This window comes from Drosophila suzukii, chromosome 2R, assembly GCF_043229965.1.
Source record: "Drosophila suzukii chromosome 2R, CBGP_Dsuzu_IsoJpt1.0, whole genome shotgun sequence".
In the NCBI taxonomy this organism is placed as follows: domain Eukaryota; kingdom Metazoa; phylum Arthropoda; class Insecta; order Diptera; family Drosophilidae; genus Drosophila; species Drosophila suzukii.
Genome location: NC_092081.1, coordinates 15,677,500 through 15,705,158, shown reverse-complemented (window position 1 = coordinate 15,705,158; position 27,659 = coordinate 15,677,500). Strand labels below are relative to the sequence as shown.

General features: G+C 44.1%; 4 protein-coding genes across 7 annotated transcripts; 3 read left to right on the top strand and 1 right to left on the bottom strand.

The window, feature by feature from the left end:
* Positions 1-153: 153 nt before the first annotated feature.
* On the top strand, positions 154-14,249 carry nord (neuron derived neurotrophic factor nord). Of its 3 annotated transcripts, none has more exons than XM_017075167.4 (8): positions 154-335; positions 1,503-1,918; positions 11,293-11,378; positions 11,456-11,705; positions 12,300-12,978; positions 13,041-13,174; positions 13,230-13,370; positions 13,431-14,249. In XM_017075167.4, the coding sequence occupies exons 2-8, from the start codon at positions 1,623-1,625 to the stop codon at positions 13,594-13,596; spliced, it is 1,752 nt and encodes a 583-aa protein (XP_016930656.3). In that variant the 5' UTR covers positions 154-335; positions 1,503-1,622; the 3' UTR covers positions 13,597-14,249. The 3 variants fall into 3 exon arrangements, with proteins under 3 accessions (XP_016930656.3, XP_016930655.3, XP_036669336.3); XM_017075166.4 differs by having other exon boundaries at positions 154-408; XM_036813441.3 differs by having other exon boundaries at positions 154-463.
* Positions 6,879-9,611, bottom strand: Ir60a (Ionotropic receptor 60a). The gene is made up of 2 exons (XM_017071880.4): positions 8,811-9,611; positions 6,879-8,723 (listed from the first exon to the last, which is right to left on the bottom strand). The coding sequence occupies exons 1-2, from the start codon at positions 9,609-9,611 to the stop codon at positions 7,509-7,511; spliced, it is 2,016 nt and encodes a 671-aa protein (XP_016927369.4). The 3' UTR covers positions 6,879-7,508.
* Positions 14,250-14,372: 123 nt separating the features above from the next.
* Positions 14,373-17,315, top strand: LOC108008851 (gastrin/cholecystokinin type B receptor). Its single transcript, XM_017072756.4, has 3 exons — positions 14,373-14,901; positions 15,532-15,882; positions 16,038-17,315. Exons 1-3 carry the CDS (start codon positions 14,548-14,550, stop codon positions 16,893-16,895), a joined length of 1,563 nt encoding a protein of 520 aa, XP_016928245.3. The 5' UTR covers positions 14,373-14,547; the 3' UTR covers positions 16,896-17,315.
* A 536-nt stretch (positions 17,316-17,851) lies between these two features.
* LOC108010045 (sphingomyelin phosphodiesterase) lies at positions 17,852-25,090 on the top strand. 2 transcript variants are annotated; one of them, XM_017074855.4, is made up of 7 exons: positions 17,852-18,303; positions 21,777-21,962; positions 22,021-23,338; positions 23,395-23,603; positions 23,662-23,956; positions 24,015-24,200; positions 24,626-25,090. In XM_017074855.4, exons 2-7 carry the CDS (start codon positions 21,863-21,865, stop codon positions 24,681-24,683), a joined length of 2,166 nt encoding a protein of 721 aa, XP_016930344.3. In that variant the 5' UTR covers positions 17,852-18,303; positions 21,777-21,862; the 3' UTR covers positions 24,684-25,090. The 2 variants fall into 2 exon arrangements, with proteins under 2 accessions (XP_016930344.3, XP_016930343.3); XM_017074854.4 differs by lacking the exon at positions 24,626-25,090 and adding an exon at positions 24,442-24,605 and having other exon boundaries at positions 17,853-18,303.
* Positions 25,091-27,659: the final 2,569 nt, after the last annotated feature.

Genomic DNA, 27,659 nt, shown 5'->3' with positions numbered 1-27,659 from the left:
CTCGGTTGGGGCCTTCTTCGTTCCTTGGGAGCTGCCGCTGCCTCGGCCGGCGTCGCTGCCGTCGTCGGCGTCTCCGCCGGCGTCGCAGTCGCTTCTTGCTCTCGACGCTCGGGCTTTTTGGCTTTCTTTGCGCACGACTCTCGGGCATTTTGCGTTTGCACGTCAAGGCAGACGGACGACGAGGACGAGCGTCGAGAATCGAGAATCGAGAAAAGCGGAAACAGCAGCGAAAAGTGCCAGAAGCTAAACTTCCGCACCCGGGAAACGTGTCGCGTGTGCTCCGAGTGGAAAATACGGCGTAAAACGGCGGAAACCCGGCGAAAAGCCCGCTAAAAGTATTCCAACTATGCGTGCAACCACAAATCAAAATACCAATTTATGAAAAGTGTTTTTGGTCGCAAAGTAAAAGTAAGAGTGCTCGTGCGTGGGCCATCGGCTAATTGCTCGTGTTCCATAGCCACAGGTGGTGCTTTAGCCCCAGTCGCGCCACGCCCCCCTTTCCAGCCATCCACGCCCCCTGGCGGCCAATTGTTGCGGCACACGCAAATTCGCAGAACTTTAATTAAAGTGGGACCCCGGAGAAGAAGAAAGGGTCAGCGGGCAGCCGCAATTAGCAAATCTAACAGTTCCGAGAATCGATTCACATTCACTGCAGCCCCCAATTAATTGGGCGCCCCCAAAAACAGCCGAGGAACCCAGAAGAGAGGAGCCGACGCATAGCGTAACTCCCCCTGAAAAGAAAAGAGGGAAAAAATACATTTTTATTTTTTGGCCAAAGAAGTTGTGGGTGGATTTGTTGCCTTGTTTTTTTGGGGGGGACACCAGGCGACGTGTGTCAAAGGTTTGACAGGCCTTAATTGTGCGGAGGACAGAAGACCAGGAGACGAAGTGGCAGGGGGTTGGATGCCACAGTGCGTCGCAAGGAGAGGAGAGTCGAGTCGAGGGCTTCGCTTTTCGGGATTTTCGGATTTACGGATTAGAACCGAAACGCATTTTTTCAGGGGAGGCAGAGAATTAAACGTCGGACAGAAACATCGACTTTTGTATCCCAGCGAAATTGTAAAGCTTCCTTGGAAATTTCTAAAGGAAAGTGAGCTAAGGAAATGAAAACTAGTTAATACAATTACGAGAAGGAGAAGACTTGGGAAGACTAAAATTTATATGGGATATTAACAAGGCGAAAAAGGGGAAAAGAAAACTTAGAGTTTCAAGTTTGGGTCCATAAAATTATAGTAGAAGTATCCTAAGCTAGATAAACTTTAGCCAGGAAGAGCAAATAAATTGATTCAATTATATTCTTTTGAAAATAAGTAAATAAAGTTCGGCTAGATTTTTGAGGCACAGTTTTGTTCAATTAAAAAAAATTAAGTAAAGCAATTTGTAGATTTTGGGTGGCCAACAAATGTTCCCCGAACTTCAATTAAAAACATGCGACAAACAAGAAATAAATCCAATTTGTTAGCCATTGAAAGTATCTAGTTATTAAATAAATTACTCGTTAGAAAAAGCAAATAATTGAATAAAAACTTGGGGCTTAACGATTGTCAGAGCTAAAAGTCCAAAAACAAGAACTAAACAAGTGGATAGTTTATACCAAATAAAGTGAAAAAAACAAGAGAACCATGTTGCCAGGAGTGGAGCTGCTGCTGGTGCTCCTGCTCAGCCCGCTGCTCCTCGCGGAGATCTCCCACCTGCCGATGGCCAACAATCGCATTATCCTCGACTCCACGGAGCTGCTGCAGCCTCCCCTGAACCAGGACTCCAGTTCGCCGGCTGTGGCCAAGGCGACGCCAGTTCCGCCGCAAAAGTGTCCTTCGCAGCAGCGGTACCGCAAGATGCTGAAGGACTTCGACGACCTGGAGGACCTCTACGTGGATGTGCCCGTGCATATTGCTTTGGCGGAGCGGCAGAGGAAGCGGTGAGTTCGATTTTCGGTTTTCGGCTTACGGTTTACGGTCTTCCGATGACGGGCAGCAATACGGCTAAGTGCGATGGCGACGCCGCCTGCCACACAAATCAAATTACGGCCAAACAAATGCGAAAGATGGCCAAAAGAGCCAAACTTAGGGGCGACTCTGCGAGAAGAAGTAGTCGGCAGGAGCAAAAAAATAATTTATAACCACGACGTGTGGCTGGCCAAACAAAAAAAAAAAAAAGAGACGAAATCCATAGCCAGATTTTTTTTAAAGTCGTCCTACGTGTTTGTGTGTGTGTTTCTGCATGTGTGTGGTCCCGTCGCTCTTCTTCTTATTTGTCTAGTGTTTGAGCTTTTGTTGTCCTCCCAGCTGCCGCCACAAATCGCACGGTGGATGCAGACCCAGATTATATGTCCAAACCTTTTGACTTATAGGAAGTACTCCCTCTATAATCTATGATTATTTGGTGTTCACAACTTTTTGGAACTTCTGAGCTGGTTTTGATGGGTAAAAAGGAAATTCTTTGACCTATAGTTACTAAAAAGGTATTACATTATTAGATCTTTAATATTACTTACTTCTACTATGAAATCTCAAGATTATATATAGTACACTAAACCTCAAAAGTAAATAAACCAAATGTAAGGTAGATATGCAGGTTCGATTTTTCTAATAAAATTTAAATTTTTGATGTTCTGAAAACATCCAAAAATGTGCAAATATAATAATCATATTGCTCTTTAGATTAAATAACCGTTACTTTTTAAAAGAGAATTCGATTTCTATTAGACTCCAAGAAAGATCTAGTAAAATACCGACTATCTTATTTCAGTTTAAGTTTTTCTTTTCGGTTTTTCTTTTCAAATAGTTGGCTATAAATTCCTGTGACACCTATATTTTATTTTCTGCTGCACCTTTATATTGAATTTCCCATGCCCGCCTAGAGTTTCCCATTAACAGGGACCGAATCGAACATTGCTCTGCTCCACTGTTCCCGCTGCGTTGCACGTGGCGTATGAGTAACGTTCTTTTTTTTACGGCTTTCATTGGTTTCCCTTGGGCCGCAGCAGTTGCGCCTGGGTCAAAAGAGGCCCGTCACGTTTTCGCTTAGGCTCTGGCCACTCGACTACGGGATTTCAGTTTTCGGTTTTCGGTTTTCATCTTCTCCAGTGAACGTGCGAACCGTCGCGGGGAAACTGGAGGCCTCGGCTCGTATAACACTCGATCATTTGCCACAGAACGCCGGCAAACATTCAAATTAATGTCGTGGTTTGTCGTCAACTCCTTTTTCGTTTCGCTTTTTCAGTGCTCTGGCTTCGTTTCCTTCACTTCTTCCCCACTATATATAATATAGTTTGGTGTCGCGCGACCCGGCGAGAGTGCTCCAATTGCCTCCAAAAGGCAGCTCGAGTGACCAGCTCGCGGTGCTCTGGAGATTCGAGATCCAAGATCCGAGGGCCCAGAGTCCAGATCCAAAATCCAGAACCAGAGTACGTGACGTTCGGCTCGAGTTGCCCACTTTGCTGAGCGTGTGAAAGGAGTTGGTAGTGGTCGCTAAAGAAGCTATGGCAAATATCGGCTTTATGACGCGTGCAGCCATTAAGCGTTTTGCTAGAATCAGCAGGCTCGTACCCCTCAACCATATTCCCATTCAAATTCCCATTCCCACTACCAATCCCATGCCTAGTGGCCCCGTGCGTATCCTTCCATCCACCAATCAAGGGGCGAGCGTTAATATTTTTGCGCAAACAAATCATAAATATTAATTTAACGACTTAATTCGACGGCGCAATATGCGCTCCCGTTCCCAATTCGCCATTCGCAATTCACAATTCCCGATTCGCATTCGCAAGTCGATCATTCTGGACGCGGATGCCACTTGCGGCCACCTGTGGCATGTGGCATTCGCTGGCTAGTTGGGGCTGCCAGTCACCCAGTCATACAGTCAGTGGCCTGAAATCAAAACAAACCCCAAAACTGCCGGAAAGGTGATTGTCTGGCCGCCTAGAAGGGAACTCACTCGACTGTGGGATACCTCTTGAAAAGGATTTGGTATATGTGCTTTCCTCTGATGAAAAGATATTGTTGTACACTAGATATATACAGGAAACACAAATGAATTGCAAGCTTCTTTTAATATTTTATTAATGTTTATATACATCATTTAAAAAAATATAATAGTATTGCACCTAGAGTTTATTGTAAAAATCCTTTAAAATCAAATATATTTATCTAAGAGACTTAACTATAATAAATATGTTCTATAAACACTTTTAAAAGCAAATATTGTATTCTATTCGATTTGCTCTATATTGCTTTAGCTGTTTTACTTAAACTTAAATATATTTTATTTTAAATCAAGCAATTTCCAAGGACTACCATTGGACCACTATCAATCAGCCGCATAACTGATATATCCCTTTCACAGCCAATATATTTACAAAAACCTAATAGGTGCACTAAAAGAGGTTATTGTAAAAATCTTATATATTGTAATGCTCAGGCTATCAAATATATTTACCTAAGTGACTTTACTATAATAAATATGTTCTATAAACACTTTGAAAAGCAAATATTTTATTCAGTTTTGATTAGCTGTACATTGTTATAGCTGTTTTTCTTAGCTTAAATGTATTTGTAATTTCGAAGGATTATAATTGGACCAACATCAACCAGTCATATAGCAGATATATCCCTTTCACAGCCATTTTGTGCAGGGAACGCAGGCAAAATGTTGTTAATATGTTGATGCTGTTTGTTGATTGTTGTTGGCGTTGCATTTTTATGTGCGCCGCAGGCTCAGGCGGTGTAAACAACTTTTATTGCCCGGCCCGACACTCGGCAAAAACCCGCCCGCATCTCGACTTTTATGGCGTGAAACTATTTATTTGTAAGCGCATCAAAGCAGCCACAGCAGCAGCAACAAATTGCCATAAAATGCGAAGCATAATTCGTTTTTGGCCTTTTTATTTTGTAGGTTTTTGTTTTGGTTTTAGCTCAGAACTACGCAGACCTTGTAGCACAGGCAAAATCTCGCACAATGACCAATGCCCCATCATCATCAACTCGGCATCGACATCGACATCGACATCAACATCGGCATCGTCGTCATTATTGTGCGCCGCCAGAAAAGATCTCCTACGAGTGTAGTGGGCATAGTATGTATTTTTAGCACTTGACAGAGTACGAAAATACTCGGTCGAGACTGAGTAAGTCTGAGGATGTGGATGTGGATGTGGATGTAGATGGGACTGAGGAATGGGAATCAGAATAGGAATCGCAATCGACAGAGCCAAAGCCAAAGCCAAAACCAAAACCAAACCATACCAAACCGAACAGCAACAGACAGAGGGGCGTCGCTCTTAGTCAGACGACTTCGCATCAACGCCATAGTTCAATAGTCTAAATTTCCCAAAAAATAGAGACGCAGCCAAGGGGAAGGGTAGAGCAATTTTCAAATTACAGACACTAAGTGCTCACTGTGCCCATTTCGGTGTGAGTAATTGAGTGTGCCTTTGTTTCGCATTGTTTTCGACGTGAATCACTCACAGAATCAGTATCAGAGTCAAAACAAGGAAGAACGCTATAGTCGAGTACCTCGACTATCAGATACCCGTTACTCAGCTAAATGGAGATATGCAAGCAGCAAAGCGAGATTAAAATGCGCCACCTACCGGCGGTATACAGATTTAAGCGTTATGGGCGTTAGAGTGGGCGTGGCAAATTTTTTTTTGGATCAATCGATAGGTATCGACGAGACCAATACATTTCAGTTACAATTTTTTATCTAGCATGAAAATTGTGGGCGTCACAGGTTTTTGCGGTTTGTGGGCGTTAAAGTGGGCGTGGCAAACTTTTTTTTGAGTCAATCGATAGGTAATGACGAGACGAATACATTTCAGTTAAAATTTTTTATCTAGCATAAAAATTGTGGGCGTCACAGGTTTTCGCGGTTTGTGGGCGTTAAAGTGGGCGTGGCAAACTTTTTTTTGGGTCAATCGATAGGTATTGATGAGAACATTACATTTCAGTTAAAATTTTCTATCTAGCATCAAAACTGTAGGAGCCACAGTTTTGGGCGGTTTGTGGGCGTTAGAGTGGGCGTGGCAGTCTACTGAAACAAACTTGCGCTGCGCAGGAATCTCAGGAATCTGCGTGCCTAATCCCAGTATTGTAACTCTCATAGTTTCCGAGATCTCAGCGTTCATACGGACAGACGGACAGACGGACAGACGGACAGACGGACAGACGGACATGGCTAGATCGACTCGGCTAGTGATCCTGATCAAGAATATATATACTTTATGGGGTCGGAAACGCTTCCTTCTGCCTGTTACATACTTTCCGACGAATCTAGTATACCCTTTTACTCTACGAGTAACGGGTATAATTAGTGTGCTGGGGCATAATAGAGATATCAAATAATTGTTGTGTTCTTGGCCGACATCAGGATCACAAGTGAAATGCGAACCGTGTGCGTAAGTGGGTGGGTGGGCTCTATTTACACTCGACTTCCCAGTGACAGCGGATGAGTAATCCCCGGCACTCAATGTCGGCCATAAGATCCATTAATGAAAACAGATGATAAATCGTCTCAACAAGTGGCTCGGCGAAAAAATACAGGCATGGGAATTTTCCAAGCGGGAAAACTGATTTATGGAATATCTAATACACTTTTAATTCTTTGATTATATTTTACCCAATATTAAAAAAAGATTAATTGATACTGGAAGAACAAATAAATAATGTCTTTAATTGAAAATAGTTCCATTATCTTGTAGGAAAGCAATTATAGATAGAAATATGATATGTATTTTCTTTTACTACAAGGTCCAACATTGTTAATTAACTCTGTATTTAAAGCTTACCTAGTATTAAATCTAACCAAAACCCTACGTATTCTTAAAATCGACTACCTATTAAATAGGAATCCCTACGAAATTACCAAATTTATATCCTGTAACTCACATAATTCCGCCAAAGTTTTCCTTCCTCTGCCGTTATATACGTCTTGCGTTCTACTTCCAATTCCATTTGGGATATTTTCGAATCGAAACTTGTACCATCTGATATCGAAGCGATATTTGTTTGGCTGCACTGCAGCAACTTCCTTCGCAATCAGCGAATGCGCCACTTATAGGGATATCTGCTTAACTCGTTCTTTATCTGTGTTTTCGCTCGGAGTTTTCCGGCTGCAGTGCAGCTGGGAAATCTGAAGCTGATTGTCAATTTGCGGAAAGCGGGGTGTCTTAGTCTCATTCTCATTCCCACTCCCATTCCCAATCCCAAATGCACGAGGCACAGACTCCGCGTCGTTGTTGTTTGCAAAAATAGAATTTTGTCTCTGATTTTAAGTATTTCGCGTGAAAAGTAACAGAAGCGACCCGAACGGCACGGACCAGACTATACTATATCTATATAGACTATAGACCAGACAAGAGACCCAGACACTCGAGGGGGGTTACAGGGGGATGTGGGATTGCCAGTCAGAGTCAGTGTCTCTCAATTGCAAATTTATGTGAATTGAGTCAATTTTATCGCAGCCAGCTAGGGGAGTTAGTTTGGGTTAGTTTACTTTTGACTTGTTTGTCCCTAGAAAACTTTGCGTCGTTTGACTGGCGTAAATCGTACGACTGGAGCCACTTGAACTTGGCGCTGCCAGTGGCCATCCTTTGGGTCCTTCGTCCTCCTCCTCCGTCTCCTCTTTTTCTTCTGCCTTTCCTGCTGCTTCCTGCTTCCACTGACCAGCTGGCAGGGCCAATGGCGGATCATTAGCTCGACGAGAAATGTGAGGATGGAGCAGCAGATGCCCACCACCAGGATGCCAAAGGGTCCCTTCAGATGCTCCGTGGTCAGGACAATCTCGGAGCCCGCGAACTGGGGTCGCATCTTGTTGATCCTGTTCAGATACGTGTTGTTATACCGAAAGTCCGCATCAATCTTCTGGAAGATGCCCACGTCCCGCATCAGCCGGATGATTCTGTTCATCTCGAAGAGGAAGGGGAAGCCGGCCTTCATGATCATCTGCAGCGGACTGCTGAAAACGTTGTAGGGAAAGGCGTATATGTCATCCGCCAGGGCACTCTGCATCGTGTACATCCGGTTGCTCAGGATGCACCGCTTGCCCCACTTGACCGCCTCCAGGTTCTTCGTCTGCGGTATAAACTCCGGTGAGGTGTTGTACCCGTTGAAGATCCACATATCCTCCTCGTTCTCGAACCAATCGCGACTTTCCTCGTGGCCGCCAAAGGGTATCCCCACTTCCACCACCTCCGTCAATTCATCCAGCTGGTGAAGATATCCGGGATCCTGAAAGGTGCCTATCATCTTGGACGTGTAGGTGGCCACCACATTTAGCCCATAGAGAGTTAGGCCCATGAAGAATATCCTCGTAGACTCACACATGGGTCGCTCCTGAACGGCTATCGAAATCGATACAGCCAAGGCATTGATCGCCGTCAAACTCAACTGTTGGTAGTACTTAGGTTCTGGCAATATCTTGACCAACGCAAACCAAAACAACCAGCTGATGATGAGAATCAGGATGAAGCCAAGCCAGGTGTAGGGCTCAAAGATCCCGACCATCGCCTGCCAGGCGGGTCGTCTTTCGGCCACCTTGATGTACCAGGTGTGCGCATCCTGCAGATAGGTATCCGATCCCCAGAAGACTTCGGCCACCTCGTTGTCCGGATAGTAGCCACCGATTATAAAGTCACACTCGTTGTTCGTCAGTTTTCCGAGCAAGCCAGTCCAGGTGCCATTGGGTTCAACCTCACCACGTGACTCAGTACTGCAGGTTTGGTTTACCTGTCAAGAGGAAAAGAGGATTATTTCTGGTAGATTGAAATTAAAATCCTATTGAAAGGTATTTTTATTGGGTTCTACAATGCTCACATAGAAGTTCAGTCGATTTTTCATGAATCCAAGGATCCTCATCTCGAGGCCCAGGATGCAGTCAGCCTCCACAAAGGGGGCCGAGATGGAGGAGCAGACGAAAAAGGTGCAGTTCCTGGGACTGAAACCAGCCACGTAGTCCAACATGGATGCGTGAACCATTTTGGGACTGGGATAAAGCTGACCATCGTGGCACTGACCCACACTCTGGACGTCCAGAATCCTACAGTTCACATTGCTATAGTAATCATTGACCACCAGATTATAGTCCGTAGGGGAGGTGGCAAAGATTAAAGCTACTCGATGCACATAATGCTTCTCCATTAACTTTAGGAAAATCTCCTCTGCTACAAACCTAGGGTTTTTCCACAACTGCGGATTGTGAAAAAGTACCAGGAAACGGGCACCTGGATTCCAGGACCACATCTTGGCTGCGTTATATTCAACCAAATCAAGTAACGTTTTCACGGAGTCCACAATTACCACATAGTTATCCGCCAGGACAAGATCTCCCAATTTTTTGATCGTCTTGTTGGATTTGTTGGAGATCACGCGAATCTGAAAAAGTTCCTGTCTATGTGGTTCCCCGGGATCCGTGGCTGCCTCGTTGATTAGCTTGCTGAATCCCTCCTGGATCTGATCCGCCGGACTGGATAGCTTGAAAACGTGGGCCAGCACCAAGTTGTAAGCTCTAGTGTAGCGCTCCACGGGATTGCGATAGAAGAAGATTTGCGAGAAGCTATCGAGGCAATCGACTCCGGCCTTCCAAACATCTGGACCAAGATCCTTTTCGGGCAGCATGAAGATTACCGTGTTGGCCGTCTCATTCGAGGGATTCACTATTCCCTGGGACAGGTTCCCAACTTGCAGTAGGAAGATTATGATGACATTTTGATAATTCCACCACATTTTGGTGTCTGTCACGTTGGACAATGGCGAATTAACTGCGGCTGGTGTGAATTTTAGTGGGCATGCGATGGGGCGAATATCCTTCGCATCGTAGATGGGGCATATTCGTTATTATGAGTGTAAAAGTTCTACAATATATGTATTTTATTTAGGAAAGTGAAGTTCCAACTATACCACTCAAATTTAAATTATTCGTTGAGCTGTCCTACATCAAATAGTTCTGATAAAGTTCAATAATCTCAGTAGTATGATAATCCCAGCCTTTCAAATCCATTAAAACACTCACTGCGGGCTGCTGGGGAATGCATTAAATCATTTCCGAGCCTCGGATTCCGGGAGCGCATTCAACTTTCGCCTTTGGCCGATGTTTGCCTTGTATAATTGACTGCTGTCATCGTGCCGACAACAAGGATGGCCCCAACAACAAGAGCCAAACAATCGCCATTGCAACATGCAAGGCTTAAATTAAAGCAAATATTTTCTCAGTCGCAGCGGCGCCACCGCCAACAATGGTCGAAATGCATTAAAACACTCCATCAATCCAAACCTTTTGGCAGGGCGGCCAAAAATACGACTATATGGTATTATATGGGATGGCTTGAGAATGGCGCACTAACTTCTGTTCGGTTTGCGGGGGATGATGACGATGATGATAATGACCATGATGATGATGATGGGCCATGGCGTTGGCCGGAAGTAGCCGGTCATAAAAATAAAACTCGAGATGGCCGGCCATAAGCCAAGTCAATGAGTCATTTGCTGCATTGGAATGGCCATCCTGCTCCTTGCAAACTGCATCCTTGTCGGGATCTCGTGTGGTATGTTCAATGTGCAATGTGCCATGTGGGTGTATCGGCGAGCTCGTTTGTCTTAGCAGTTTGTCATTAGAAAAATTGCTCGTAAATTTCGCATTTAATTACAATACAAAACTCAGCAAGTTGAGAAAAAGTCCAGTGCCCAGGGGACTTGAACTCAATCTTTGGCTGCAACAATGTTGCAACAGCATCGGCGAGAAGATGGATAAACAAAGTTGGCAAAGGATAAAGGAAGTCGAGGAGGGAATACTCTTTTCGGATAAAAGGGGTATTTGTGAAACAGATCTGGTTAAGGATATTCACTCTTTTAAATGGGGTCTAATTAGAAACTGATAGAACATTTTAATACTGCAATATTACTACATCCAATATATGTTATGTTATACATCATTGTTAACTAAATAACAAATAAAGATGACCTAACAAAAGAAGAGATAAAAACAGCATCCATATATTCCAAACATAATCTTTGAAAATGGTAGTGATATCACGAATACTTTGAGCCTTACAGCTATTGGTTCAAAATATTATTTTAGGCAGTTAAGGAGTCCCTTTTTAACCCCTTGACCAACCAGACTGACCCTTTGGACCAGAGTATGGCCAAAAGGCGCTGACTCATTTGGTGCAGTTCGGTCCAGACAGGCGGCAAAACAAATTGCGTGTGATAATTTAGTGTCATCATTTTTGACAAAGGGCGTTAACAGCTCACTTACTCCGCCCCTGAAAAAGCCGCCTTCATCTCGTTTTGCGTTTTGCAGATTTGTGCTGAACCTGAACGACTCGACGCCGCTGACGATTCGCTTTTCGGCGCCCGTGGGCCGCAAGATGTACTACAATCAGACAGGTAAGTCCGCCCTTCTGGGGCCCAAGGCCTCTTCATTAACCCCGCCATCCTGATTGTGATCACCTCTGCCTCGGCAGGAAACCTCCTTCGGCCGGCGGCAGTGGCACCTGGCCCAGGTGTGTCTGTGGGCAGTCTGGTGCTGCCCTGCGCCCTGCGCGGCCAGTACGACCTCTTCGTCCTGGCCCGCCACTCGGGAGCCCTCAAGGTGGACGCCCTGGCGGAGCATCCCCAGCACGACTGGCCGCTCCTCAACGCCACGCACCGGATCGCCATTCGCACCCAGAACCGCGTGCGGAAGCGCGAGATGATCGTCAAGTGGGACAGGAGGTGAGTTGGGGAACCCAAAAGTGGCCAAAGATTAGTTAGAGCATATGAGAGTACCATGGCATGGTCTTTGGCAAAGAAGTCTATAGCTAAGATGGTACTCTAATTAGTTATCCCTGATTTAAATAACATTAACTGCTTGGGTAGATTATTTGACCTAAACTGCAAACTTTTTTTTTGATGTTTAATTAAAATCATTTAATAAAATGTATATACCCCTTAATAAATTAGAAAACTCCCGTTTCGAGGTTTCTCTTTTCCTTTAAAGAGATAGTAACTTATCTGTTAAATGCCTTCTGTAAAAATGCATGAAAATAAATAAATCATTGCTTATTCCCTCTTAAATATCATTGCCGTCAAAGAAATGTAAGCAAATATCAAGAGTACCTACCCTGTAGTTATAATCTATTAAGGGGACAGGAAGTCCACATGCTATACCTTGAATTAATTTGATGATGGAACATTTCCCTTAAAACTATACAAAGTACTCCACGTTGATGAGATACCAATTTTAATTAACAGCGGTCTTATTCCATACTATCATTCGAGTACTTTATTTTTTTCTATACCTACCTTATATATCATACATCATTTCAGCAAGTTCGATTACCATGTCATGCACTATTGCCTGGTAGTACAAAGAGTCTCGATGAACACCCCGCGAATAACCTTCGATAATTTCTGCCAGGCGGTGTCCGCCTACATGGACCAGCGACCCTTGACCCCCAGTTGCTCCGGTGGCAATCCCATGGATCTCGTCTGGGGTGCACCACCTCAAAGGGAAAGGAGACTCAATCCCCGTCAGAATCTGCACATCGTGTGCACGGGGAAGAGGCGCCAGCAGATGCTGCGTCGTCTTCTCCCGAGGAGCAACTACCAGTTGGACCTGTTCGGAGTCCACCAGGCTCGGCAGAATCTCACCGTTCGACTGGCCAGCAGCCAGGTGAACTTCAACCGCACACAACCGCTGGCCCTGAAACTGCAGGCTCTGATGCAACTGAAGATCGGAGGACAACATGGCAAGCAGGTGTACAGCTTCAAGGTGCCGCAGACGATACTGGATGCGGAAGAGCCATTTATGAGGCACCTCCTGATTCCCTGCTCCGGCAGCGAGATCAGGGTGAAACTGCTGCGCCAGCGAAATGAGGTGGGAAGAACGGAGGCCTTCTACAGTCCCACGTATATAAGGCAGAAAGGAGTTCTACCAGGCGAAAGGTATCTAATGCGATTCGAGCCCAGCAACGAGGATGAAGCGTTGCGGGCCCAGAAAGTTATGGTAAGGGGGGATGATCTATCCAGTATATATATACTACAATACAAAAACCATGTACCTTACAGGTGGCCTTGAGCAGCGAAGCTTTGTTCCGTGATTTGCCAGAACTGCCACAGAACACCAGTGTTTTCAATGTGCGAACGAGGTGCAATCGAGCCACCATCGCCTGGAACGGCTCACCAGATGAACGCGAGTTGAGGTTCGATCCTGATCTAAAATTCTCATATATCATATACTATATTTCCGACTTGCAGCTACTGCATCATAGTGTTCAATCTGCCGCAGCGCAATCGCAGCGTTGTGGATTCCACAAACTACTGCATGGACTTTGTGCCCAAGCGGGTGATGCAGTACAGGAACTTTGAGTGGATGACTTGTAGGGAAAGGCAGCAGAGGTGGGTATATCAGCACCATAGAAAACGAGGTTTTTAAAAATAATATACCATATCCCTCAGTCCCGACAACATCGAAACGGAGACCATACTGAACCTCCAGCCGGGTTCCAGTTACCTGGTCTACGTGACCGCCAACCTGAGCATGGGCAAGCCCCTTCCCTACCAGGCACTCACCCTCCACATGGCCAGCCAATGTCTGGACGGATCCCACGAGTCCTTCTACTAGGTAACCAGGAGTTACGGGCTTACATAGGTCGTAATTCCCAAAAAGCTTCGCTGCATTTTCGAATACAAACACTGAACTATCCGTCGTTGTAAAGCTACCTTATCCACTACGATTACTACACTATCCTAAAAAAACTATGCTGGTTAAAAGACTATACACCTAGCTCCATATACTATATATATATATATATATGTATACAGATATATATACAGATGTTCGTGGCAAATGTTGTATGAGCGAGTGAGTGTGTGCGTGTGACTTCTGATTGTGTTCGCCATTTGATTCCAAGTATTCTCGAGTGCTTACTTTTGTAATTTTTAGCTAGCCGTTAATTTTTGTATAAACTGTTTCATTGGTTTTCCCACTCTACTGATCGTTTTCTAGATTTTAGCCTTAGCACTCCTAGTTTAAAGTTTAAATTTAGTTTTCGTAGGCTTTTGCTGTTAAGTTTTAACCGTAAACCGTTCTTTTGTACATTAAGCTTACAATTAGCTCTATATTAGATATACCATTATGAATATATATGTGCGTTGAAAGCGTTGTATTTTTTGAAGCCGAACTTATGCAACCGAAAGGAGGACAATAAACAAATGTGCTATAAAAGGAGGAAAGTCTCGCAAATAAATGTGAAATCACAGCTAAAGAAAAACAGATTTTCGCAAGGTGTTTTACTTACTCCACAACCCCTCCCCTCACAAAATAAAAAGCTTTAGGGGCATGAATGAAGGATTGCCAGTAAAATCATCATTATGATGATGATGGCGTGTGCAACGAGGTGCGCATAGTAATGACAGTGGATAGCAATTTGAACGATAAGCGGTACCCGATAATGAAACATTAAGCCCATCGGTTGTCGGTAGTCGGTGGTCATAAATCTGTCGGCAGTCTGTTAGCGGAAGCTTTTAGGTCCGGACCTTTGGCGCGGCATACTTTCGGGCTTTGGAGTTGGAAATGGCCCTGCTCCACTATACCTTCGATCAACTTGTGCTGTACCTAAAGTGGGCTGAGGCCCAGTATGGAGAGGTCACCCCGAGCCCGGCAATCAAGCCGTATCCTGGCGTATTCATCGGGGATCTCAGCCAGCTGAATCGCTTCAAGAGGCACGCCTTTACCGCCGTAGTGGGCATCCTGTTTTGCCTGGCCTTCTCCGGCAACCTGAGCACCCTCTATGTGAACACCCGCCGGAAGTTGCGACCCTTCTTCAGAGCCTGCCTCATATCACTGGCCTGCAGTGATCTAGTGTCTAGCATCTTCTGCTCCGTGTCCTATATGGCCCAGTTCCAGGCGGAGTATCTGCAGTTGTGGGTGAGTCGAAAGAATTGGTCATGGAGTACTGAAACCGTTTATTATTAATCTCGTTATATATTAACAGCATACCATTAAATGTATAGATTAAATATAAATTGATTCTATCAGGACATTTCAGGTTTTCATAATTAATTCTTAGTATTTGTATTTTAATCGAATTCAATTGGCAAAAAATGGTACTAAGCAAAACAAATAGTCGTTTAAAAAGTACATTCTTTGAGAAAAGTTTGTATTTAATTAACTTTTACTATAAGTCTACAGATCATAATACAATTGACTAAAAGATTACCAAGTTGTATACAAAATGAAAGCAACGTAAAATCGAATTCGATAGCATTTTTCGAAATTTAAAATCAGAACAGGTGTATTTTCCAAATTGTTCAAGCTTAAATATTATAATGAAAAATGAGTTTAAGTAATGTAATTCTTCTGATGTATTCCACAATCAACGAATTAACCAAGTACCAAGCTTTATTTTAAACCTTATACACCTAAGAATAATATTGACATTTATTTAAAATAATGTTCAAAACAAATTTCCTTTTTATATTAAAATTGATTTGTATGCATTCACATCAAGACATTGAGACTCGATTTTTATTATAAACTAAAAATGAATCGTTCTAGACAATTGGCGGCTTCATGTGCAACTTCGTGCCGTTCATAACCACCACATCGGTGTTGTCCGGCAGTTTGACCCTGGTGGCCATTGCCCTGGACCGCTATTTGGCCGTGATGAGACCCGTGCTGGGATTCTGGAATCCCGACATCCGCTTCAGCTGCCTGTGCATGCTGCTCATTTGGGCCTGTTCGATTGGAGCCTCTGGACCTCTTCTGGGGATTTACGAGTACAAGCGAATCTTCCTCCTGCGGATGGATGATGACTCATCCGAAGAAAGCGGAGGAGTGCCGACAGTAGTTCCCGAGGAACTGGTGGTCACCGAGCTGGAAATGGTCCACATGTGCCTGGCCGGCGACGTAAGTCAACGACTGGATTATCGCTTTATTCATAAAGTTGACAGCGATTAAGGGGATTAGGGAGGGGGGGTTGTCAAATCAATGTTATGATTATCTTATCAGCTGGGTGAAAAACAATTTACTATATATGCAATTCTATAAATATTTTGTATTAGCACGACATCGGACTCTACTACGTCATACTGTTCGCCCTGATTTTCCTGCCCTGCATAGTGTCCTTCGTGTGGTTGAATGCGGTGATTGCGAGGCAACTGTGGCTAAGGAGGCACTACCACCAGGAGCAGCAGGTGCAGCAGCAGGAGCCCAAGGAGGGTCAGTTCAAATCGATGGGTGGGGACCTCCTGATGCCCACCACTTTGGTCAGTGCCGTGGGCGTGGCCCTGCCCTTTGCTCTGGAGAAGGCCTCGCTGCCGCCCAAGATTCCTGTCAAGGATCCCGCGAAGAAGACCACGGCTGCTGCCTTGGCCAGGGAGGCCAGGCATCGACGGATGGTGGTGGTGGTGCTCCTGATGATGGCGGTCTTTATATGCCTTCGATTGCCCGCCTGGGTTTTCCTGATCATGCGACTGTTTGGTACCTATTCGGAACCCATCGACTGGCTGCTGTACTTCAGTTTTGGCATACTAAACCTGTTTAGTTGTGCTCTAAACCCTATTTTCTACACCTTCCTCACCCAAACAATCAAAACTGTATCGCTGGTCAAGCAGAAGATACTAGGATTCTTTGGCTGTAGTCCGGGTAAAGCTCAGGATGCCATGCCCACGGATCAGATGGATAGAAGGAGGTGCTGCTGCGGTTTACGACCGCCCACTTTCACTTGGAGGTGCCATCCCACCCGGGATATGGCAGCCACTCCGGTTATCCGGGATGTCGAGCAACCGGATAAAGTTTCTGGAGAAGTGCAGCGGGATCCCAGTAGCCTGCGGCGTTTTCTCAGCCTAAAGAAGGAAGTGTTCACCATTTACAAGCAGTGCGATGACTCGTCGAGTGCGTCAATCGAGTCCTCCGCCTGATAGGCGGTGGTCATAAATCAACCGAGTGCATTTGTCGGATACGGGGGCCAACGGTTAGCAGAACTTGATTGATGGATCCAGCCCCCACCTATTCAGCCTGTTCAGCCGAAAAAACGATTGGTCACGGTGGGTAGTATATCACCTACAAATACGCATATAAGCATACGCAAATTATGTACCTCATTAAATGTGTAAATATGAGAATAATGTGAATGGGTGTTGGCAACTACATAACTAACCATTAACACTTGGCATAATCAAGATCGGGAAGGTCTAAGTCATTATAATACAAGTGTTTATAATTTAAAGTAGCTTTATTTATGGAGAATTAGCAGAGTCAGAGCTTGAGCAAACACCTGTTTATACCAAATATGGCAGAATTTGAATTACTCTTTAAGATTTTTCAGGAAGTTCAAAATAAAAGTATGAAATAATGGTAATCTATATATTTTATAAGTCGTTTTATTTAGTCACTCCAAAGTTTAGACAAAGTTTTACGAAGAATTAAGCTGAGTAAGACAGTCTTTATTAAAAAAAAAACAATTAGTGGCTAATGACATAAAATAAAAAACAAAGGTTGTCCACATTTTAAGACCAATTTAACAAGTTTAAGTCATGCCAAAATATGCTAATGGACAAAGCCAATTCTAACGAAAAATTCGCCTGACTAAGAAACTCATTATAAAGTCACTAGATCGTAGCCGAAACAATGCATGATCTGTAGAACAGATTCTATCATATACCAGATACTTCCGCTTTGTAACAATAGTTAAAAGTTTTCATGCGAGATATAGCTGAAACAAATTAATTGTCAAAAGTTGGGCACGCCAGACTTAGCTACTCATATAGAAAAAGCTCTCTCCGATTTTCTTTCGGATCTAAAAAGTACTCTCTTCTTCCCATGAACTTTTATCAACTGCATAGCTCGAAGCTCGACTCAAAAGCTGAATTCTGCGTTTCTCAACCATTCAGTGTCGGCGGTTCGCGGCGAGCGGTTGGATTCTCTCAGCGGAGAAACGCGAATTCTTTGTGCGGCGGGTGAAATCTTCGCCAGAAGAAACAACAAAGCGAAGCGACAAGTGTGGAGTGCAGGCCAAAAAAGAAATACATAAGTTCGATTGTAGAAAATCGTGAGCCAAACAAATGAATCGCAAATAAATGAGGCCAATCAGCGGAGCAGAGCTGCGAATTATGGCACAATATTGCCTATAAATAGTGTAACCATAGGAAAGAAAAAGTGGCAAACAAATAAAACCAGACAAATAAAAAGCATAAAAAGGGAAAGAGCCGAGCCAAAAGCAAAGAAAACAGAAATCGAAAGAACAAAGGCGGGTTCGTTGTGGGTCAAGAACGAAAGTTCGGCTCAGAAGTGCCCGTTGATTGTGCATTTTTTGGGACTTGGGAAGAGGTAAATATGCGAAGTCTGCGGCTTTGATCAATGTTTTGGTTTGGTCTTGGTTAAATCTACAAACCAGTTGTGTTGGCTACTATGATTTTTTCCCCACTATTTACTGTTACACATTTCGTCAGAAGCAACGCGTCAGGAAAAACACGTTTGCGCATTTCACTTTGGGTATCTTAACTTGTCACGCATGCGCAGACCGTCTTGCAAAATCCGCACCTTGTTTCACTTTTTGCGGCCCATTCTAAGGCGTTGTGGTATATAGTACATACAAATCCGATCTTCTGGTTACGCATCTTTACGCTTTCGTTTGGCATTCTAGTTTCCGTTTCTATTTGCGTGCAGTTTGCTGTATCCGAGGTATTTGAGGTACGATGAGTGGCTACATGGCTGCATGTTTAATTAGCCCCCGCTAACCAAAACGCCCGAGCCACAAAAACCAATATATAGGCCAGTATTTGGTCATGACGAGGCTGTTCCATTGGCCACTTGGCCATCTCATCCATACGAATGGCAAATAAGCCACACGCACTCCCCGAATCTGACCATGAATATTAAAGATCGAAATGACTTTAATGGGGAATCGAAATACCTTACTTTTCTAACGTTTACGTGCCCAAAATAATTCCTACTTATCTGTGATTACTTGTAAACGTGTTATTTCGGCTTAATTGGGTTAATTCTCGGCCACATTCTAAAAAACCAAGCTTTCTTTTTATGAAATCAATGGAAAACAATCAATCACTTCGGTACACAACTCTAAAATTTCCATAGGCCAATTTGCTGCTGGAAAAGAAAAGAAACTCACTTTCGTTTTCATTTTCATCTGGCTGGTCTCTGTAGACAGCGCTCTCCCATCTCTTTCCTAATTATTATAAAACCAGAAATGTTCATTAAAACATTACATGCAGCGTGACCGAGACTGCAGCATTATACAATAGACACTAAAAGCAAAGCCAACAATATTGGATGGAGTGACTTAAGCCCTGGGAGATTCAGATGTTATATGGGATTTCGTGTTTGGGTGTGGGGGACCCACTCCATTTAGCACATGCCCCGTCAAAATAACAAAAGCGAAAGAAAGAAGAAATTATATTATCAAAAATAATTTCTAAAGAAAGTGAAAGTTTTTTCGGCCGCATATACATACATACATTTTTTGTCCCGACTTACGGGGGGCCCGCTGAGAGGCCCTTTTTTGGGGAGTAATCGTGCCCTGAATGAACGCGACTAACCTACTATATTGTGAATGAGAAAGCTGAATAGCAGAACAACGGCCATCAGATGCAGATGGAGTGTGCCAAAAATCCATTTTTCTGACCACGTGCTGCAGGTGTAGTAAATACTGTCGATGAAACCGGTTGATGGAAGAGTCTGGTCGGATCTGGCCTAACTTTTGATAGTTTTGTAATGTCTTTTGATAGCGGGTTCGAGCTCGGGTTCAGGCACATTTGATGGCTGTAACTTGACCTGCATTCAGCTGGAAATTAGTGTTGTCCTCGGCTAACCTTGTCCGCGAAACGAGTTTTCTGGTCGTCTGCCCCCTATCAAATGTGTTAATAATGCATTTTTACTTGATCCGAACCCCGCGCCCTAGAGCGGGCACTTTCGATTTTCGCTGGAAATCTCTACGGCAAATAAAAACAGTTGAAAAACCCTCGGATATTACAAGACGCCGTCGATTTCTCTCCGCCGGGAGGCCAATGTACTTTCGTGCTGCGACACTTGTCCATCGTTTGTCGGGGTGTCTGGCTTATAGATGGGGCATTGTCGGCCGATTTGGCGGGGCTATGCCAATTGGATGGGTGGCATTGAGCCCGGTGCATAAAGTATATGTTGCCCGCACAAAACACGAAGCACACTTAAGGCCAGAAACCACAAACAAATCAATTGAATTTAGTTGTTTTGTTTACTCGCACTTGATTGCTATTTTAAATATCGTGTCATGTGATAGCTGTTTTGATGGGAGAACCATCAATTGGTTGTCTAAAGATGAGTCAGGGTCAAAGACGCCAATGTGGAGGCATATCTTTAACTATGAATAACGTATTTATCAAAACTTTTAAAGAAGTATTTCCATAGAAAAAATAATACCACTTATTAGAACTTAAAAACTCCATTAAAATTATTTGTTTTTCTGATAACATACAGTCTATTTTTCCATCGGCTAATGATATATTAAATTTCATATATTTAAATTTAATCTTCGCCTCTTTTGTTGATTATTTGTTCCCTTGTACAAGTCTTGTTAATGTATATTTATTTAAGTCATTTAACTCGTTATATAGCTCACACTGATAAGGGCACTTCCTTTTAAACAACAACAGAAACTTGATAGCCCAGTGTTAAAAAATAAATAAAAACTACAGCGGCGAATAAAATATAGCATCATCAAATCACATCTGGACGACAGATGCTGATAAGGCATTTTGATAAGGCCCTCTCAGCGGAAAAAGCGTAAATAAACCGAGGGTTTCCAGGGGACTGTGACATATGAGAAAAGCTTTAAACTAACAACACTCGATATAAAGACATCGCACATGAATCGCCGGCAATAGTGGGTTACAAATGTATCTGTCAATCCAAATAAAAGCGCTGCAACAATTCCATCTAATGTTAGATGCATCGGGAGGTGACATTTCCCCGATTGCTGATGATGTTGCTCATGTTTGTTGCTCATGTTGCTGGTGTTGCCGATGTTGCTGCTGTGTTGTGGGTGTTCAAACACGGCTGCCATTTACAGCTAACGAGATTTTAAGTGCTGTCAAATGTTGATGAGAGCGGCAAACACCCGCACACAAATTGAAATTTAGATTTCGTATCCCTAGTGACGGGCAATCGGAAAGGTCAAGTGGTGAAGGGGTGTGGATTTGGCTGGAACTGGGGCTTGGGGTCGGTTTTCAGCTCTGGAAATGACTGCAATAGGATTTGTGGCCAAGCAACATAATGCGACAAAAGCCAAGGGACGATTTATGGTCTGTAGGGCGGAGATACCTTTATGGCTGAATAAATGAGCAGGATTTACAAACAAGATTGGTACTTACAATCATGACATCAAATGTAATAACTCAGGCCGAAATGATTTGACTTTTGGCAGTAGGTATTTCCATTAGACATGGATGAAATTTGTGCTAACCTTTTATTTTGACCTACTAAGAATTGATTTAAAATTTCTGACAACTTGGCCAGCTTTTTTGAACAACTTCGCAGACAGTTATTAAAATGTTATAGCAGCAGCGAGTTTATTTATGAGCTTGTCCTCTGCATTACATAAATGTTAATGCTACTAGCCATAAATCAAGCAGGAAAAGAAACTGCATACTAAAAACCAAAACAAACCGAAATCGTTGATGAGCCACTGCACATACTCTTACTTACTTACTAAAAAAGCGCCGTAATGAAACTCGTTCCACAAAATAATGACTCTCCAATTTGCTGTCTCCGCTTGTTATTTTTTTTGGGTAAACCCTGTTATGTAGGTCAAGCCGCCTGCTACCTGTGGAGCTCCATACCCCATCCGCACCTGGTCTGGCCTGGCGTGGCAAAGTCCACAAGTCCACCAGTTATGACACAGCAACGGCCGCCGTGGCCGAGTCCGAGTTCGAGACCCAGGGGAAAATGCTGGCTCATCCTGGGCCTTCTAGCCGTTCTCTCGGCGGCAGATGGTGAGTACCAAGGGGGGTCATCATCGGAATCAATGGAGGTAATCATACATTTCCATAGTTGCAGCCCTGCCCTTCCTGTTCACCAGCCTCAGGCCGCAGAACAACTGGACGCAGCCGGAAATGGAGCGCTGGGTAATTGAGGAGCAGCCGCGCAGCATTCAGCCCCACCTGGAACCCATGCTCCACCCGAATCGCACCCATCGCACCCTCTCCTCGGACAGTTCTGACTCGGAGTTCCTCCAGAGATTGGTGGACATCCGGCACAACCAGACGGCGAGCTCGAGGATGCTGTGGTATGATGTGGCCGGCGGAGATGGCCTGGTGTATCCCCCCTTCGTGGACAAGGCCCTGAAGCTGCTGAACCTCAAGCAGGTGGCCTTCGAGATCGAGAACAGTGTGATGTCCAAGGTGACCTGCACCGCCTGCCGAGCGGGTGCCGGAATGCTGCAGCATCAGATTCAGTCGGGCAAGACGGATGCGGAGCTGATCCGCATGATCACGGACTACTGCACCAATCTGAATATCCAGAGTGCCCGGGTGTGCCAGGGAGTGGCCCAACTCTTTGGCAGCGAGTTGATATACGTTCTAAAGAGGGTCAACCTGAGTCCCGACGAGCTCTGCAGCTTTGTCATAGGCGACGGTTGTGCGGATGTCTACAATCCGTATCACGAATGGGAGGTAATCTTTCCGCCAGTGCCGAAGCCACCTCGACTCGCCGATCTCCCCATTCCCATGGAAGCTGCTCCCTTCTTCAAGGTCCTGCATATCTCTGATACCCACTATGATCCCCACTATGCGGAGGGCTCCAATGCGGACTGCAATGAGCCACTTTGCTGTCGCCTGACCAGTGGTCGTCCTGCCACGCCAAATGCGGCCGCGGGGAAGTGGGGGGACTACCGGAAGTGCGACACCCCCAAGAGGACGGTGGATCACATGCTGTCGCACATTGCAGAGACGCACAAGGACATCGACTATATCCTGTGGACGGGGGATCTGCCGCCCCATGACGTGTGGAACCAGACGAAGGAGGAGAACCTGGCCATCATCAAGGACACGGTGAAGCAGATGGTGGAAATGTTCCCAGGCATACCCATCTTTCCAGCCCTGGGCAACCACGAAAGTGCCCCGGTGAACAGCTTTCCACCGCCGTACGTCAACCAGGTGGACATCTCCATCAGCTGGCTCTACGATGAACTGGATGTCCAGTGGCGCCGCTGGCTGCCTCAAAGTGTGACCCACACGGTGCGACGTGGTGCCTTCTACTCGGTGCTGGTGCGCCCTGGTTTCAGGATCATCTCGCTGAACATGAACTACTGCAACAACAAGAACTGGTGGCTGCTACTCAACTCCACGGATCCCGCCACAGAGCTGCAATGGTGGGAAAAAATATATGACGTTCTTAAAACCAATCTTTATTAATACTTTCTTCTAGGTTCATCTACGAGCTTCAGAGTGCCGAGTTCTCCAACGAGAAGGTGCACGTCATAGGCCATATTCCACCAGGACACTCCGACTGCTTGAAGGTGTGGTCCCGCAACTTTTACAAGATCATCTCGCGCTATGAGAGCACAGTGACTGCTCAGTTCTATGGACACACGCACTACGATGAGTTTGAAATGTTCTACGATCCTCATGATCTAAGTAATACTCTATCTTATAAACTAATACCAAAACATACTAATTTAGTACCTTTTTCCAGCTCATCCCAATGGCATTGCTTACATTGGACCCTCTGTATCGCCTTACTACGATCTGAACCCTGGCTATCGGATCTACTACGTGGATGGTGATCATGATTCCACCACGCGACTGGTCATTGACCACGAGTCCTGGATAATGAACCTCAAGGAGGCCAATCTGTATGGCTACCCTATTTGGTACAAACTTTACACAGCCCGAGCGGCCTACAACATGAAGGCCCTGCGTCCCAGTGATTGGAACAATCTGCTCAACGAGCTGACTAATAATCAGGAGCTCTTCGAGCTGTACTACAAGTAGGTTTTTGTATTTACAACATTTTATTTTTAATATTTAATATGGTATTTCTTCCAGATATTACTGGAAAAACTCCCCGGCGCGACCCACCTGCGATGCCGAGTGCAAGAAGCGACTGATCTGCGACTGCCGAAGTGGACGGTCCCACGACCGGAAGCACTTCTGTGCCGAGGTAGAGTCCAAGATCGACGAGGAGTCATCCAAGTCCTGGAAATCCTGGTTCTACAAGGGACTGACCAACTCGTAAGCACTGTTTAGTTTATCTGCGTGTTCTTCTGGTGTCGTTTCCTATAACCTAATCGAACTCAACTTGGAATTGTAATTAATCGCTTTATTGTAGTCCCTATGCTGTCACTCGTTTGTTTGTTAGTCATTTCGCACTCTCTCATTTTTTATTTTTACCTTATAATAACAAACACATTTTATTTTACGATCTGGTGTGGTACATGCAACAACTAAAATCGAAAAACTAATGATCAAACAGCGCCGAAGATCGAACGGAAGTGCCGGTGACATCAGCAGATGGTTATGGCCCCTTTGATGTGGTGATTGTTAACGCTGGTGGTTAAGACCTGTACATATATACATTATTGGTGGCAAGATTCTGTAGTTTCCATGACAATAAATTACCCAAATGACCCCCCAAAACTCTTTATTCTGCCGAAAAGCTATAGCCTGCTGTCCTCCATCACCTACCTGCCCAAATACCTGCTGGGCTATCGCTAAGATAGCTTATCTGATCTGGATCAGATTCGGAGTCCCTCAACTGCAAGTCAATGCAATCGCAACGAAGGAAAACACCTACCCCATAAGTTTACTATGTGATAACTAGTGCTTAAACCCCGTTTGTCTAAGTTTACGTTAATGCAATGATGTCCCAAAACGGCCCGCCCCAAAAAGAAACCGTCGACTTTGAAACCTTAGAACGCCCCTCGGAAACTGAGTCAGTGAACAATAGTCATTTAACTGTAATCGAGTCGTTGTTGTTGCCCCTTGCTGATGCATTTCGGGGCGTGGCAGGTGCGCCCCCTACGTAATGGAAATTGTTGAACAAATTACCTTTTAGACACCTAATTGTAATGCTAATTTAGGGCTTAAATTAAATAAAGTGCAATTATTTTTATAAAACTAAATATGCGATTTCTTTGGGATTGATTTTTATAGGTAAAACTGTGTTTTCTATTTAGTTTGAAATTTCAAATTTAAATTCAAATTTATCAGTGCTGTAGAATACTTTTATAAAGACGTCTACCAGCACCGTTTTTAACAGTGGCCTAATGAAGAATGGCAATGTTAAGTTGCATGGTAGTTATCGATAACATGTTGTTGTTCGCTGTGACTGGCACAATGTAACGAGGTTTGGCGGGGGATTTAAAAACTTTTGACTTGATAAGGGCTTTCACTTTAATTTTAAATATTTTAATATTTATGAAGTACAATGCTATTGAGTAAAATAAAATATAACTTATTGAAGATAATTTTCTAAGAAAGTTATTTGCTATTGAGTAAAATAAAACAAACTTTTTGAAGATAATTTTAATATTTTTTAAATACCTAAATCGATATTAAAGTTTTCTCTACTTTGTGTAAAGTAAGTATTAGATAAAACTAAAAATGATGATCATACATTGAATTACAGTTATTCGCTAGCATGTACTTAAATCATTGAACTCTTAGGGAACTTTTATTAAACAAAATTCGGTCCCTTAAACTTAATTGTCATTTAAATGTGTTTTTAAAAAATAAAAATGATAAATATATTGTCAAATGTATTTAGTTTTTTATTTCTATAAAAATCATTTTTTAATGTTGTTATATCGTTTTGAAACCATATAGAAAAACTCTATTTGTTTCACAAAGGATCACTCATATTATTGACAACCAAAACTTGAATGTATAAACAACAAAGGCTCAATAGTTACAATACCCAGTACAATATTTTAGTTGAGGTACTAAAAGCTTATCAACAAGTGCATACATATGTACATGTTGCCCAAAAAGGCCGACAACCTGTTCACAATGCACTTCCCCCTGGCAGCTTCGAACTTCTCCCTCCCGCAGGATAAACCGACGCAAGTCCTTTGAGCAAACTCCAGGACCCAAAGGTCCAAAGGGGGGAATCGGTGGGCATATCCTAGTCGTTGTCAATACGCCCCGTTGGCGTTGCCTTGAGCCCGTTGAGCGGCCGTGCGTGTTTTCCTTCATTGGTGATAAGACACGCAGCGCGCCGTGTGTGTGGGTGTGGGTGTGGGTATATCCTGGCTGCCAGTCATTATCCCTTTGTCACACACACACCCGCACGTTTTCCCACACTTACCCACACCCGCACACACAACACACATGCAGCATCGAGCGGGCAAAACAATTCCGTTTACATTTCCCACATCTCCTGCAAACCCATACACCCATATAACCTTATAGCCACCCACAAATCCACCCAAATGGCGTGTGCCGCCTTCCTTTTATCCCGATTTCCCTCATGTTTCCGTTTGTCCCCTTTGCATACTTTTAGGGGACCCTGCTGCTGGGAACCGCACATGTGTGTGTGCCGCAAACAAACAAACAAACAAAAAGACAAACAAACAGAGAACCCAAAACAGCGAAAAGTACAACAATGCAATGCGTGCAAATTTTTAGAAAAATACACAAACAAAGAGTAGGGGAAGGGCAGGGGGCATTATCTCGTGTGGCACATACATTCGCTTAAATGCCGCTTAACATATTTGATTTTTCTTCTTTTCCCCATTTTTTTTTTGGCCTTGTTTGTTTTGGTTATGCGATTGTTGTTGCTGTCAAAAGCTGGCATATAAATTTGCATTTCGACAAAGCGCGAGAATTCACACATGTTAACCCATTAATGCCCGATTTGGTGGCTAGCACTTTGAACTTCAAATGGTTAGAAGGCGATGAGAAAAATTCGAAATGCCTGGGAAACTAACAAAATGGTTCTAGATATGTATAGATTTTTTTTTTTGGGCAGCCCTCCATGGGTTAATGGAACAAAGAACAGCACTCGCTAGAATTGGCGCCTTCATTTGAATGCCAAAACACGTTTTTAAATAAATCAGCGCATTAATTATTCCCGCTTGCATAAATCGTTTCGCTGTCGATGCTGCCTGCCCCAGGAAAATTTTATTCCGACCCCCCCAGCTCCTCGATTTTCCCAGATTTTCCGACCCCCCGCTGCGGCCAACACCTCTGCACATTTTTATTAGCTACGCATAATTGCTGCGGCAATAAAGTTGTTTTTCCCTTTGGCCCCGCTGGCCAAAAAAAAAAATTATAGATGGTGGCAAAGGACGAAGGACATGGTCATGGATGTGAATGCGGATTGGGAGGCCAGGGGGCATTGCGCGTGACCCGACAACATAACGACATTTAAGTGGCCACCGCAGCAGGAACAGCAACATCAGTGGCATCGCCATCGCCATCGGCATCTGCCGGAGGAGTCCTTCTGCTCCAGGCTGTGGAATGTGGGCGGTGGACTACGGACTGTGGGCGTGGCTCGGCCATGTTTGGCAACATGTTACAAAAAATTGATGCCATTGCTGTTTTTCCCAGCTATTGTTGCTGCAGCTGCACACAGTATTTATTGTTACAAGCTGCAGAGGAAGGCTTGGGAATGAGTGAAATGGTTAAAAATATTTGCAAAAATATATTTGACTAGCAGAGACTTGGGAAAATGTTTGCAACGAGTATAAT